At 44.4% G+C, this 15473-nt stretch overlaps 1 protein-coding gene across 15 annotated transcripts in view; it reads left to right on the forward strand.

Moving 5' to 3' along the window:
* The window catches only part of LOC102537295 (scavenger receptor cysteine-rich domain-containing protein DMBT1), a 64872-nt gene that overhangs the window by 11079 nt on the left and 38320 nt on the right, over positions 1-15473 (forward strand). For 9 of the 15 annotated variants that reach the window (XM_072972047.1, XM_072972051.1, XM_072972052.1 and 6 more), the window contains 10 exons: positions 1193-1237; positions 3617-3685; positions 4215-4253; positions 6734-6787; positions 7942-7989; positions 8719-9036; positions 9186-9257; positions 10409-10477; positions 13599-13667; positions 13935-14003. In XM_072972047.1, the coding sequence (XP_072828148.1) occupies positions 1193-1237; positions 3617-3685; positions 4215-4253; positions 6734-6787; positions 7942-7989; positions 8719-9036; positions 9186-9257; positions 10409-10477; positions 13599-13667; positions 13935-14003 (852 nt within the window). The remainder of the gene's footprint in view (positions 1-1192; positions 1238-3616; positions 3686-4214; positions 4254-6733; positions 6788-7941; positions 7990-8718; positions 9037-9185; positions 9258-10408; positions 10478-13598; positions 13668-13934; positions 14004-15473) is intronic. The other 6 variants (XM_072972049.1, XM_072972057.1, XM_072972060.1 and 3 more) reach the window with 6 other exon arrangements.

Genomic DNA, 15473 nt, shown 5'->3' on the forward strand with positions numbered 1-15473 from the left:
AGCTAAAACCCGGGGGTCAGCCAGGCTGTGTTCATTCTGGCGGCTCTACTGGAGGATCCATTTCCTTACCTTTACCTGTCTAAAGGCCACCAGCATTCTTTAGCTCATGGCCTTCTCTCTCTGTGTTCAAAGCCACCAGTGTAGTGTCTTCAAAATTTCTTTCTGACTCTCTTCTGCCTTCTGTTTCCACTTTTAAATACACTTGTGATTACATCAGGGCCATCTATAATCCAGGATAATGTCTCTACCTGAGCAGCTGATTAGCAAGCTTAATTCCATCTGTAGCCTTAGTTCCCCTTTGCCACATAATGTACTATATTCATAGGTTCTGGGGATTAGGACGTGGGCATTTTTTTTTTACTTTTTTTATTGATTCATAATCATTTTACAGTGTTGTGTCAAATTCCAGTGTTCAGCACAATTTTTCAGTCATTCATGGTAGGACGTGGGCATTTTTTCAGCAACAGTATTCTGACTCTCACACTTACGAAGTACAGTTCTGCAGCTGCTACTGACCAGTGGCTCAGAAATGGACGCATGACTCAGGACATACACTGAAACATGGTGACCCAAACAGCAAGCTGAGAGAATAAAGGTGTGACAGAAGAGGGCAGGCATCTACCCAAGTCAGTGCAAAGAGATAAGCAATGGCCGTTCACCCGCTGGACATTTCTTAAGGATATCGTTAAGTGATTTCCGTGGTCTGGTGCAGCATGGAGTCATGTCGGGAGAGCCGGAGAGAACACGGGACACTGTGGGGCCATAGGGTGGTTTCCTGCTAGGGCAGCACCTCCGACCCAGAGACAGGCCAGTAATAAAACAGACGCAGAAACAAAATAAGTAGAACAAGTGAGTTAAAAATACCAGGGGGTCCTGATGGTCCAGACCACCAAGCCAACTCTTAACGGAGAATATTTATTAAGACTCAAAACATGTAATTAGTGTCAGCAAACACCAGACACCTGCAGGTGGACATCGAGTCTGGGAGAGAGAGGAGAGGGATGGTTGGGTCTGACAGGCCCTAGAATCAGTGGCTCAGAGACGAGCTAGCGTGTCTGTCACCTCGCAGAGGTCACTCCAGAGTGGAGGCAGATTACATCTTGTGAGCTCACAGGGGGCCCCTGGCTGGCCACACCTCTCTCCCGTCACTGGGAGCAGTTATTTACCATTAACCAGTGCTTCTTTATCACAGTTCTGCCTGCCGCCTCGACTCTGCTGACGCCTCTAACATCATCAGGTAGGACCCCCTTCCCGGGACCCCCATCACAATTACCCAATTTATCACAGCTCCTGCATTGCACTGTCATGGTAGTTGGTGGCTCTGCCACCATCACTGGACACTTCTGACGTTCCCTCTGAGACAGGCTCAAGAGAAGCCTGTGATGATCTGTCGTTTTACTGTCAAAGAACATCACAAAGCAAGATTCCTCACTTCACATCTTCCCAAATGCAGAGAGCAGGAGGAAAAGAGGTAGAATTGTGAGTCTGTCTTTGTGTGTGTGTGTATGCGCGTGCTTGAGAAAGAGCGAATGGGAGATTACTAAAGAGTCACCTCCTGTCTCTTTAATTTAAGAAATAAATCAGAGCATCTGGCCTGATGTCTTGGGGGTGCCGACCATGGAAAGATTTCATTATTTTCCTGAGTCCCAGGAGGAGGGGTCGCCTCTTCCTGCTGGTTGGTGGTGAGCAGTAGTCACCGTTACGGGCCATTGTGTCTTGTCCTCGTGCTGGTCAGTGCCGTCCTCACTCTGTCGCCTGTAAAGCCTGACTTTTCAGCTGTCCCAGCCTATAATCCATGTTCTGACAGCACTGGTGACGCCCTCAGTGAGCCCTCACACCACCTGCATGTCCGTGTGGCTCAGCAGACCTGCTGTGCGTGTCCGATACACCCCAGATCTTTCAAAGACTTGGTCCCATAGGAAGAATGGAAAATTGCTTCATTAACATTGTTTGTATTGAGGACATGTTGATGATATTTTTGGACATAGTGGATTAAATAAGATCTACTACTGAAACTAATTTCACCTGTTTCTTTCTGCCTTTCCAATCGTAGCTACCAGAGATACTTAAGTGACCGCCGAAGCTCATGCTCTGCTTCTGGTGGACGGCAGTGCCTTTCTCCCTGCCAGTCCTGACTGCCTCCGTGGATTTTCTTGTCTCATCCTCCCAACAGCCAGATGAGGAAACCTCTATAACCCCCACTTTCTGAACAGGGAAACTCATACTCAGATAGGTTAAATCGTGTCCCCAAGGTCAGTGAAAGGAAAACACAAGCAATCCGACTTCAGGGGCCTGGAGCTTACTCTCTGAACTATTTCCTCTCTCTCTAAACCGCATCAAAGTCCTGTTAACTGCTGAAAAGATGACTCGACGCGTGGCCTGTTCAGAAACAGGATCCATGTCCTGAGACGAGGGAAGCTGGGAGTAAAAAGCTGAGCTAACCTCTGAGCCGGGCCTGAGTTTATCACCTTCCTCCTGCACTGACTTCTCCTAAGCCCCATGTCCCGTGGCCTGTAGGGCACCCATTAAAGCACCAGCCTCAGCCCCCAGAGCGCCTCGCCCAGCCCTCCCAGCCCAAGTTGGTGATAGCTGTTCCCTCTCTAGGTGCCAGGATCTCTCCGTGTCCTCCGGTACATTGTGTGTGTGGCTGCTTGTTTCTCCATGACATCGTCAGCTTCTTGGAGGAGAACCCATATCTTTCTCATCTTTGACATTGTCCCCAACTCCACCGCGCGCGCACACACACACACACACACGTCTGTGTGTTGAGAACAATGTCTGCTGTCTGGTGGGCGTTCAATGCTCATTAAAGAAGGAAATATGTAAGTGCTTGAATAAATGAATACCGCTCCGCTGATCCCAGTTTGCACATGTGTGTCCACTTCCAAATGGTCAGAAAAAAGAGAGGGAACACATTCAGTTCTTAGATCTCATGTCTAAGTGACTTAAGGATTCTTCTGAAACCTGAGCGGCGTGTCCCATGCACTGGACAGGGCAGTGCTTGGGGCAGCTTCTGGTCTGCTGGACTGAGAGCCCCTTCCTCCTACCTTCTGTTTTTTCCCCTGTGTGACCCTCATGGGGTGTCTTTACCTCTCTGTGCTTCAGTTTCTTTATCTGAAAACTGGGCTGATAGCTATGTATTTCAAGGAGCTGGCATGAGGATTTCAATCAGTGAGTTAGAGTAAAGTGCTCGGCAGAGGCACAGACACGGACCGTGGGCATCCAGGCCTCGCAGCAGGTCCATGGGGCAGCCCCGTTCTGGGGCAGGGGTTTGCTCCTTGGCTGTGCCTCTCGGGAAGAGGTGCAGCATCTCTGCGCTTTGCTCATAGTCGTTTTGTCTCCCCCAGCGACTGGCAGTCACCAGCTTGTTTTCTGGCTCTATAAATGTACCTATTCTGGACATTTCATGTAAATGGAATCATACCACATGTGGCTTTTTGTGTCTGGCATAATGTTTTCAAGGCCACTGGTTCCTTTTTAAATGTTTGTGTTGAATGAACTTGTATAAAGCTAACTGAATTTCTTCTCATGGAAATGTGAAACAGGTGAAAAAAGTCCTCTTCCCTCAGTATTAAATATCAGAGTCATTTCCCTGATACTGTGCTTTTCCCATCAGCTCTTTCGACTTCCACCGTCCCGGAAGATGTTAACCACCTAGTCACGTCATCGGGTACGTCATTGAGCTGTGAGTTAAAACAATGGAAAATGGGTGTGATACATCATATGCGCCATTTAACAGCATTTCAGCCCATCGGAAGGATGAGTTGCTGCTCAGGGCCGGGGAGAATTCACTACGCAAGGATCTAGGGACAATGGGATGCCCAGTATCACCTTCAGGGCCAGATTCTTAGCTCCAGAAGACAAGGGTTTTATCTGTGTTTCTCTTCACTGCATCTCTAGCACCTCCCGCAGTGCTGGGCACATTACAGGCACCCAGGGAAAGTTCTTTGAATCAGTAAATGGACATGCAGGCAGTGCATGTGTGGACAGGCTGTTCGACCCCTGCTGGGGCAGCTTTGGTCTTGGTTAAGAACAGTCCTGCTAGACAGTGCAGAGTGCATGGTGGAGGCAGATCCCTCTGCTCACAAGACAAGCATCCCTCTGGAAAACACCAGCAGCCCCTCTTTGTACTAATATCGCTCCTCAGAAGGAAGTGTTAGTGTTGGGAGCAAACTAATGAAGCCAATTTCTAACAAGTATTTTTATTTTTTCAGTCTCAGCCGAAGATGACAAGTTACCGACCGTCATATCAGGTGGGACAGTGATTTCATCACTAGCCCTGTAGATACAAAGCCTTACCATCCAGATGGTGCAGATGGGAGGTGCAAGGATGGTCACGTCACTAGGTTATAGTGTCCTCCGTGAGGTCATCCGAGATAATCAGCACCCACGATGAATACTACGGTTCTTAAAACTTTTGCCCCATTCTTCAGTGACTGATTTTAGTACTGCTGAGCCCCCGTGTAAAGAACCTGGAGTTGCTGGAGGGTTTGAAGAGGGGCAAGGCATTTGGGGGGCAGCAGGTTCACATTCAGGAGCTTTATTTATCTACAGTAAAAATCATGTAGTTCAAAGAAATTTGATAAATGTATAAATGATAAAACTGTAACCATTACCACCATTAAGATATAGAACATTCTGTTACTCTAAAGAGTGCTCTTGTGCGCCTTTGTAGTCGATTCCCTCTCTTGACCCCAGATCCTGGCAACCACAGATACGACTTCTGTTCCTATAGGTTTGCCTTTTCCAGAATATTGTATAATGTATTAAAACAATATGCAGCATTTTGTGTTAGATTTCCTTTCTTAGCATCATGCTTTTGAGGCTCATCTATTTAGTTCCATGTATCAGACATCCATCCTTTTGAGGGGGGCGGGACGGAGGTAATTAGGTTGGTTGGTTGGTTGGTTTATTTAACGGAGAACCTCATGCATGCTAGGCACATGCTCTACCACTGAGCTATACCCTCCCTCCAACACATCTGTCTTTTTTTATTGCTGAGTAGTGTTCCACTGCATGGATGTACCAGAATTTATTTATTCACTTACCATTTCATGGATATTATTTCAGTTTTTTACTGTTGTTAATTAAGCCGCTAAAGACATTCACATGCAAGTTGCAAACTATTTTCCAGAGTAACTGTACCATTAGTCATGCCATCAGCAACACTTGAGAGTTACAGTTGCTCCATGTCCTTGTCAACAGTTTGGATTTCCTGGGTTTTGTTCGGTCATTATAGTCTCTCCACTATAATGAGGTAGTGATGTCTCTGTAGTTTTAATTTGCCTTTCCCTAGTGATTAAAGATACTGAGGACATTTTCATGTGCTTATTTGGATCTTTTCTTTGGTGAAGTATCCGTTCAGATCTTTTATTCTTTCATTTTATTCTTTTTTTTTTATAAACTGAGTTGTTTGTCTTAATTGTGTTCTAAGACAAATCTTTATATATTCTGGGAACAAATATTTTCTCAGATACATGTTTTGAAAATATTTTTTTCTCAGTCTATGACCTAGCTTTTCATTTTCTTAGTATTTTTTGAAGAACAGAAAATTTAAATTTTAATGAGTCCAGTTTACCAAAGTGTTTTCTGAAATGAATTGTGCTTCTGTGTTTTATCTAAGAAATCTTCATTGAACCAAAGGTCTCACAGATTTTCTCCTGTTTTGCTCTAGAAGTTTCATAGTTTCAGGTTTTTCATTTAGCTCTGTGATCCATTTTTGTCGATTGTTTTTATCATGGTTAAGGTATGGTTCAAAGGATTTTTTTTTCATATGGACATCTAATCATGCCAATGCCGTTTGTTGAAAAGAACTTTTTAACTTCACTGAAATACTCTGGCAATTTTGTCAAAAACAGAATGGTCTGTTTCTAAAGTCCTTCTTTTGTTCCACTGATTTATATGGCTGTTATTATGCCTATAACACGTTGTCTTGATTACTGTAGCTTTTAGAGTAAGTCTTGAAATCAGGTAATGTGATTGCTCCAACTCTGTTCTTTTTCCTTCTTTTACAAAACCGTGTTGGCTAACCTAGGTTTTTTGCTCTCAGAGATACAAAATTTTAGAATCAACTTGTCAATTTCTACCAAAAAAAGTCTGCTAGGATTTTTAATTTGGATTGAGTCTATAAATTTGAGGAAAATCAGCATCTTAACAGGATTGAGTCTCCTGATTCGTCAACACAGTGTATCACTTCATTTATATAGATCTTTACTTGAATCTCATCAATATTTTGCATTTTTCCATGTACAGATTTTACACATACTTATCAGACTTGTCCATAAGAATTCCATGATTTTTGATATTATTGTAAAAGTTATTTTTAAGTTTTTCTATTTCAGTATTTTTGTCGCTAGTGAGTTAATTTTTCCCAAAATAATCAAATATTTATTGAGTTGGAAATATTATCATAACTTTTTAAATTTATTTATTTCTTAGTTTATAAACCTCATCCTATCTGTTACCAGATCTCATTTCTAATTTAATAGACCAGGAAACTGATGTTCATTTGTACATAAAATGTGGTGGAATATGAGTTAGACCCAAGGCTAGAGCAATCGCATCTTTAGGCTGGAAATGCACTAAGCCCTTTGGACCTGACTTCTTGTAATTCACAAAGAGATACCAGGGATGGGTCTGGAGGGCAGACAGCACTCCTGCCACTCAGCTTTAGTGTTTCTATTTGATGTGTTTCGTACATTAATCACTAATGGCTGTTTTCTTTTCACTGCAGCTGCTGAACTAACAATTGCACCCATCACCTCTGAGGAAGAACAAACACCAATAGGTATGAAAAATGCAGCTTTTTTGAGTTTACATCGAAACCATATATTCTATGTATTCAAGTTTACAAGTTACTTCATACTTCTAGAAATAAGAACAAAAATGGAAATTTGATAACAAACATTGCTAGGAGTTTCCAGCTCCTATCAGGGTCTTTGAGGTAGTCAAATAAAGATGTTTCTCAGACTATGCTCCCAGAACCACTTGTTCAGTGAGGTGTTAAGATGAATCACACGCACAGATTCTGTATCCCACGAATTTAGGAAGCATTACATTAAATAAATTAAACAAGTTTCTTTACTACAGGATGTCTAGGAGCCTTAATATTCACTTAACTCTAAGAAATCCCTGCAGGAAGTCATAGGATGTCATGCTTATGAAATACACTTGACCCAAATCCCCTTTTCTTCATGTACCATCTGTTGGGAAGTTTTCTGCCTAATATGAGTAAGGAAAATGTGAAATCCAGGTGTTTGGGATTAATGCATATGCCACCATGATATTCTAATCCGATTAAAATACTTAGACCCTTATCTCCCTGCGTGCGTAAATTCAAAGTGGCTATCATCCAGTACCCGTGCCTGAAACGAGTTCTCCCCTCCTCCTCCACCTGCTGAAGTCCTGCCGCAGCTTACTGCTCCACTTCTCCAGGTAGCATCCTCTGGTCTCCATAGGAGACGTAGCCTCTGTATTTGCATCCTCTCTGTTGACGTCCCTCATCATCTACTTACTTTCACAGTTAGTTGTACACTCATTCTAGCCTCTGACTGAGCTATAAGCCTTTAAAATGCAGGCACTTCCTTTGCGTTGAATACATCATTTTGAATGAATGATAGCACACAGTGTTATTAATTTGTAAAGACTGCCTTCATTTCCTTTAGGTTTTCTTAAATATGATGTTCTTAAATTTGCCTTCTATTTTTTAAAGCTTTACTTCTACTGAGCCAAAGATTTAAGGATATGTTTGCCATGAACATATAATAGAGGAGGGAAAAATTAAACAGTCTTCTTTGATGGTGATGATAACTGACTCAGATGAATCAAAAGAAAACAAAAGGCGTCAGTAGGGTCTTTTAACGAGTCCTTCCAGCAGCGCATCTACTTTATTCTTTCCACTTTACGGATGGATGGTGACCTAGCTTTGTTGTTCCTTCTCAGAACCTTCTCTGGCCGCAGCCCCTAACGGCTTGGCACATCCACTTGCAGGTATGGGAGCAGTTCCTGAGAAACTAAGGGCTAACGGGGAGCATGGAGAGGGGCCTTTCTCCAGGTTAGAGGGAAACCATAGGCAGAGTTAAGTGGGAGATAGCCCACTCACAAGCTGTGGGATTCAGAGTGATTTTCTTGACCTTTCTGAGTCTCAGTTTCTTCATCTGTAAAATGGGAACCCATCCCCTACCCCATGGGGTTGCTGTAAAGAGTAAGAGAAACGGTTAAGCTAGTGGCACTAAACCCCCAAGCAACAGATGCTAGTTCTGGTCCTCAGTCTCCTTTACATAGTAAAGGCATTAAGACTTATGGGACCGAAGGGAGCTAGTTGCTCTAAGACTCATATAGTTCTGGATGACATGGGGCCTGTTCAGCTGTGATCTGCCTATGGATGGTCCGGTTTCCTGTTTCATTAGAGATACTGACATCCCGTGTTTCTGTCCCTGTCCATGGTAGGGGAATAACAGAGCTTCTTGTTAGGAGAACCTAGGAATTCTGGGAGTTCCTGAAAGAGTTTCACCTTTTGGAAGGGGAGATAAAGTCTCACTGAAGAGACTTGAAACTGAAGATTATTCTGCCTGTTTTCACTGTGTGGGGACATGAAGCCTGTGTGATCTTGTATGTTCGTAAACTGGGGATATAACCAATGAAGGACTTAAAAAGATGAAGGAAACCTTCCAAAGATGGGAAGGCCAGTCCCCCATTTCTCTTCTTGTGCCTTCCCAGGAGGCTGGGTGGCCGTGAGGCTGGTGGATGGCCCAGGACGGTGCTCAGGCCGTGTGGAGGTGCTCATCCAGGGCACGTGGGGGACCGTGTGTGATGACCTCTGGGACCTGGCCGAGGCCAGTGTTGTGTGCCGCCAGCTGCAGTGTGGCCAGGCCGTGGCGGCCCCCCCGGCGGCCCACTTTGGTGCAGGCTCTGGGAAGATAGTGCTGGACGATGTGCAGTGTGCGGGTAGCGAGAGCCACCTGGGGCAGTGCGGGCACAGGGGTGAGGCTGGGCACGACTGCGGGCACCTAGAGGACGCCGGCGTCATCTGTGCAGGTGAGGGGCTGTCCTCTCCCAGGAAGTTGCTTGTATGCCCCTTCAGAAAATGTCAGCCCCTGTTCCCACCAGTTGTTAAGCAGTTTACTGAATAAGCCTTGTACCATAAGCCTTATTATAAGAAGTCTGCTGATATCTTTCACCCTCAGGTGCTGACGACCCTCCGGCCCCCACTCCTGCCCCAGGGTCAGAAGCCACTTCCTCAGTGTACACGCCCACAGGTAAGATCCTCCCTGCTTCTTACATTTGCTTTCGGTTCCAGTCACCCTCTAGAAGACGCTTTCTCAGTCTGTACTGTTGTAAGGATATTTAAGGGATAGCAGATACCCAGTTCCTCTTTGCTGTGCAAGGACTGCTGATAAGAATAGAAGAGGGCAGGACATTTCTCAACATGAGATGCTCATTCATCAGCTAAAATTTTGAGTGTTTCTTTCCCTGTTGGTGTTATTTCTAGAAATCCGGATTATATCCCACTGATTCAGGAGTTCAATCTGTTGTTAATTCATCAATCTGAAAAGGATTCAAAGAGTTTGAAAGCATTATAAAAAGCAGCGTATTTGTACACCCATCAGGTGCTGGTAGTGGGGTGGGCTCCCTCAAGTTGATGTTCACAGAGCCTACGAGGATGAGGAGGCAGTGGCGCTCCCAGTGCCGGGACACCTGTGTGGGCACCAGTCCTCCCACACCTGAATCCCCATCCACCCCACCCCGCCCCCACAGCAGCCACGGCTCAGGCAGGTCATCATCGAAAGTTACAGCCAACTCTGTCAGCACCAACTAAAAAACTAAACCACAAATCAGTTCTCTGCACTAAAAGTCCAGTTTGCAGGGTTAATGGCTTTTTGACATTTTTAACACTGCTTTGGTTCACCTGACCCCAGAATGAGACGGCAGACAGATCATTTGCTTGGATTGATATTTTAGAAGGCAAATGAAGACCAAGAGCTGCTCAGGGATGCTGTATATGTCTTGCGTTGTTAGGTAACACATAGTCTAGGTAAATTTGCCAAATGACTAGGGAGAGGCTGAAAAGTCCACATCTCCAAGATTGTAAAAGCTAGTTGTTTCCCAAAAGGGAAAGAAGAGATGGCAGCAGAGAGATCCCAGGATGGACTCACGGGCATTCAGTGAGCTCAAATCTCCGGACCACAGGGAGCATTCCAAAACCTTACCTTAGAGACAAAATGACAGACGATAGTGGGAGGGGAGGTCTTCCCTGCCTAAAACTTTGTCAGGGGAAACCAGTGGGAGACCAGATGTCATAGTTGAGTCTGACTTTTCAGAATGTTCTCGTTGCAAACATTTTCCTTTCCTCCACGGGGTTGGGAGGCTCCTGATCACAAGCAGTGTTCCTGTTTGTACCTGTTTACAGGTGATGGACTGTCGGCTACCGTACCCACAACAGATCCTCCTAACCTTCAGTCCACACTCAGGCCAGCAGGTAATGCCTCTCTGTGACTTGGCCAGTGTTGTGCTTAGTGTTTTCTGAGCATCTTCTATGTGCCACATACAGAGTTAAGTACACTCCACAATAACCATATACCATAATCTACTGGAATTTTTCCTTGGGATGCAAGGCTGGTTCACCGTATGCAAATTAATGAATGTGATATACCAGATTGATAAAATTAAAGATAAAGCATCATATGATCATCTGAATAGATGCAGAAAAAGCAATTGACAGAATTCAACATCCTTTCATGATAAAAACACTCCAACTAGGTATAGAGGGAATGTACCTCAATATAATTAAGGCTGTATATGACAAGCCCACAGCTCGCATCATACTCAGTGGTGAGAATTTGAAGGCTTGTTCTCTAAGACCAGGAACAAGCAAGGATGCTCACTCTTGCCAGTTCTATTCAACATAATACTGGAAATCCTTGCCAGAGAAAATAGGCAGGAAGGAAAAGACAAAAGCAATCCAAATGGGACAGGAAGAAGTAAAATTGCCTGCTTGCAGATTACATGATCCTTTATGTAGAAAACCCTGAACACACCACCCGGGGTGGGGGGAAATGTTAGAACTAAAAAGCAAATTCAGTAAAGTTGCAGGACACAAAATCAGTGTACAAAAATCAGTTGCATTTCTTTACACTAACAAAAAAATACCAAACAGGTTATTTTTTAAAAATCCCATTTATAATAGCATCAGAAGAAATAAAAAACTTAGGAGTAAACTTAACGAGGTTGGTGAAAGACTTGTACGTTGAAAACTACAAAACACTGTTGAAAGAAGTCAAATTAGGTACAAATGAATTAGACATCCCATGTCCATGGTTTGGAAGACTTGATATTGTTAAAGTGTCCACACTACCCAAAGCAATCTACAGGTTTAGTGTTATCCCCCTCAAAATCCCAATGGAATTTTTTACAGAAACAGAACCAACAATCCTAAAATTCCTATGGTACCATTAAAGGCCCAGAATAGCCAAAGAAATCTTGAGAAAGAAGAACAAAGCTGGAGGCATCATACATCCTGATTTCAAAATATATTATAAAGCCACAATAATTAAAACAATATGATACTAGCATAAAAGCAGGCCTGTAGGCCAAAGAAACAGAATAGAGGACCCAGAAATAAAGCCACATGTAAATGGTCAAATGACCTTTGACAAGGGTGCCAGCACACAAATGGAGAAAGGGTAGTCTCTTCAACAAATGGTGTTAGGAGAACTGAATATCCACATGCCTAAAAATGAAATTGGACTCCTGCCTTATACCACATACAAAAATTAACTCAAAATATATTAAGGACTTAAACATAGACCTGAAACTGTAAAATTCTTACAAGAAAACATAGGGGAAAGTCTTTTTCACGTTACTTGTGATAATAATTTCTTGTGACACCAAAAACACAGGCAACACAGACAAAAACAGGTAAATGGGACTACGTCAAAACTGAAGAGCTTCTGCACAGCAAAAGGAACAAATAACAGAATGAAAATGCAGCCTATGGAATGGGAGAAAATATTTTCAAGCCATCTATCTAATAAAGGGTTAACTTCCAAGCTAAGGAACTTCTACAACTCAACAGTAAAATAAAATAAAATAAAATAAAATAAAATAAAATAAAATAAAATAAAATAACCCAATAAATAGACAAAGTACTTGAACAGACATTTCTCCAAAGAAGACATACAAATGGCAACGGGTATATGAAAAGATGCTCAAAATCATTAATTATCAGGCAAATGCAAATTAAAACTACAGTGAGATATCACCTCATATCTATTAAAATTGAAATTAATAATAATAAAAAAAGGTAACAAGTGTTGGTGAGAGTGTGAAGAAATCAGAATCTTGTGTCCTGTTGTTGGAAAGATAAAATGGTGCAGCCACTATAGAAACCAATGTGAAGATTTATCAAAAAATTAAAACTAGAGCTACCATATGGTTCAGCAGTCCAGCTTCTAATTGTACATCCAAAAGAATTAAAATCGGGATCTTGAAGAGGTATCTGCAGTGTTCATTGCAGTGGTATTTACAACAGCCAAGTTAGGGAAACAACTCAAATGTCCATTGACAAACGACTGGATAAAGAACATGTGGTATATACATGTAATGGAATATTATTCAGACTTTAAAGAACGAAGAAAACCCTGCCATTTGTAACAACATGGATGAACCTAGAGGAATTACTCTACGTGAAATAAGCCAGACACACAAGATAAATACTGCATGATCCCACTGCATGACCTCTAAAATAGTCAAGCTCATAGAACCAGAGGATAGAAGGGTGGTTTCCAGGGCTGAGGGGAGGGGGAAATGGGAAGGGGTTCAACTGATATAAAATTTCAGTTATACCGGATGAACAAGTTCTGGAAATCTGCTGAACAGCACAGTGCCTGCAGTTAACAATCCGATACTGGGCACTTCAGATTAAGAGGCTAGATCTCATGTTAAGTGTCCTCACCAAAGAAAGAGGGGAGGAGGGACACAAAGAAACTGTGGGTGGAGTTGGATGTCCGTTACCACGATGGCGGTGGTGGTGACGTCACAGGTGTTTGCACACGTCCAAACTCAACAAATTGCACACATTAAATATTTGCAGTTCTTTGTGTATCAGTTATACCTGGATAAAGCTTTTTTTTTTTAAAGGAAACAATACAATACTTGATTGCCGTTTTACGAGTTCATGAGATGAAAACAGGGCTGCCTTATTGCCCTATGGAGACTCACATGGCTTAGGCTACTCAGAGCCCAGATAAAGCCACCAAAGATCTAGCTGGAAACCAGAACGTTTGGCCGTTTAATTGACTGCATGTCCCTATGGTAAAACACATTTAGATTGCTCTTAAAAAGAGGAAAAAATCCACAGTTGGTTTAGTGGGCAACACTTGGAGAGCTGGAGTGGCCGAGCCAAGGGCGTACCCTCAGAGTGGCAGGCACTTCCACCCACAGCGCGGTCTGACAGCCAGTGTTGGAAGGGAGCGGACCGAAACCCCAACAGGACAGACCTGGGCCCAGCACCGGCTCTGGGCTCGTTGTGAGTTTACTCTCCCACCGTGTGCGGAGGTGGTGCCTTGGTGAACCGGCCTCTCTGTGTTTCACGTCCGCAGGTCGAGCGTTGTCAGCAGCCGTGCCCACCACAGAGCCGGCGACGCTTCCCACAGCTCCCACCCCGGCAGGTCAGTTGGCATTAGTTCTGCTGGGAACTGGGGAAGGGCGCCTTGGGCTGAGCTCTGGGCTGGCCCCTTCCCAGGCCTGACGCCACACTCGGTGCTGACCGTATCCCTGCAAGGACTCTCTGCCTCTGTAGGAGCAGAGTCAGGAAGTGACATTCAGATTTGACCTTGACCCTCAGGCTGGCTCTGTTTTCAAACCTTAGTCTTTTTGAAGCTGGGATTAGGGAATGTCCTAGTTACTGGGATGCCTCTTTTCGTCCCTGCTGACAGGTGACAGATCTGCAACCGTAGCCCCAAGGGAGCCTGCAGCCCTGCAGTCCACACCCATGCCCCCCGCAGGTAAGTCCTTGGGAAAATGGGGGAAGGGGTTAACATTTGTGGAGAACAAAGTGTGATCAGAGGGAACCAGATGCTCTCCCATAAGTAACGCTGCATTTAATGTTGTTAATGCTCACAACAGCCTGCACGCACTGTTCTCCCACCCCGCCCCCGCATCCTTATTTTATGAGATGAGACACAGAGAAGGTCAGCTTCCTAGCATCACCCAACTAGAACATGATTCAGCCAAGATTTGGGCACTTACCTGTCTGTGTGACGTCTAGCCTTTTGGAGGGGGCGGGGAGGAGCAGTGTGTTCGAAGCCACCTTTGGGCTGCTGGGAAGAGAATATTCTCACAAACCTAACTGCTTAAGGTCCAGGTACATCCAGACCATCACCAGGTAACTGGGGAGTCGGCTGTGGCTTGTAACCTACTTTGGGACTTTTTAGTATAAAATTCCTAATGAGCAAAAAAGTCTTAAATGTATATTTACCACTAAAACAATCAGGCAAAATTTATCCTTCCTTCTTCATCCTGGTGGAGCCGCTGCACAGCTGCTTTACAAAGAAAAGAAACTCGTACCATTTTTGGCGCCTTAAGACTGGTTCTACAGTAACTCACTTCAGTGGTAACTCACATTCCTAGGCCAAGCCTAATCGTGTGTGGGCTTAAAAAAGATGCTGTGGAGGATCCTTCAAAGTTGTGCATCAGCCCGACCACGGCCTGACTGCAGAGATGGCCGAGTATGCCTCACGGGTTGGGTCCTAGCTCAGAAGTGTCCTGTTTGGTTTGAAAATGTAAGCTGAACTTGAATTCAGCCAAGTCAGTATTTGGCCTAAAAATTCAAATGTTTACATTTTGTGGGAAAAAATACAAGCAGAAGTTCAGCCTCAAAGCAGCAGATTCTTTTCTTATGATAACTGGCTGCGTCTGGGAGAGAGCCGCCCCCCGGACGTGGAACAGCTTTTCAGCTCACACGGCTCCCACCACTCAGGTCACTCGTTTATCTTACCCCTGTGGCCCTCAGAAACTTTAGAGTTTATGACCTCTGGGCGATGGAATTCCAGGCCCTCCACATCTGGGCCTGATAACCTCCCCAAACCTGTGTGTCCCTCTGATTGACTCTGTGCCCCCAGTGCTCCCCAGTCTTTCCTGATTCTGTCCCACTGGTGGCTGGAATGACATCTCCACGAATGACAAGCTCTCAGGCTCCTCCAGGCCCATCCTGACCCGCAGCTCCTCAGCACCTGAGGCCCCCGGGGGAGTACTGACTTCCGAAGCTCTCCTGAGACACTCAACATCTGCTGTCTGGTCTTGTGCCTCAAATCCCCAGCAAGTGCCAAATTTTTCTGCCCCCAACAGCTCCCTAAATGTGGGACTTCCCGGTAAACATTCACCCGTGAAGACAGTCAGTCTTCACGTTACAGGTGCCGGTTCCACAGCTGTTGCGCCTACAGGTAGGACCCTGTTACATCCTGCATCCGGCACTA

Source organism: Vicugna pacos, chromosome 11 (genome assembly GCF_048564905.1).
Source record: "Vicugna pacos chromosome 11, VicPac4, whole genome shotgun sequence".
In the NCBI taxonomy this organism is placed as follows: domain Eukaryota; kingdom Metazoa; phylum Chordata; class Mammalia; order Artiodactyla; family Camelidae; genus Vicugna; species Vicugna pacos.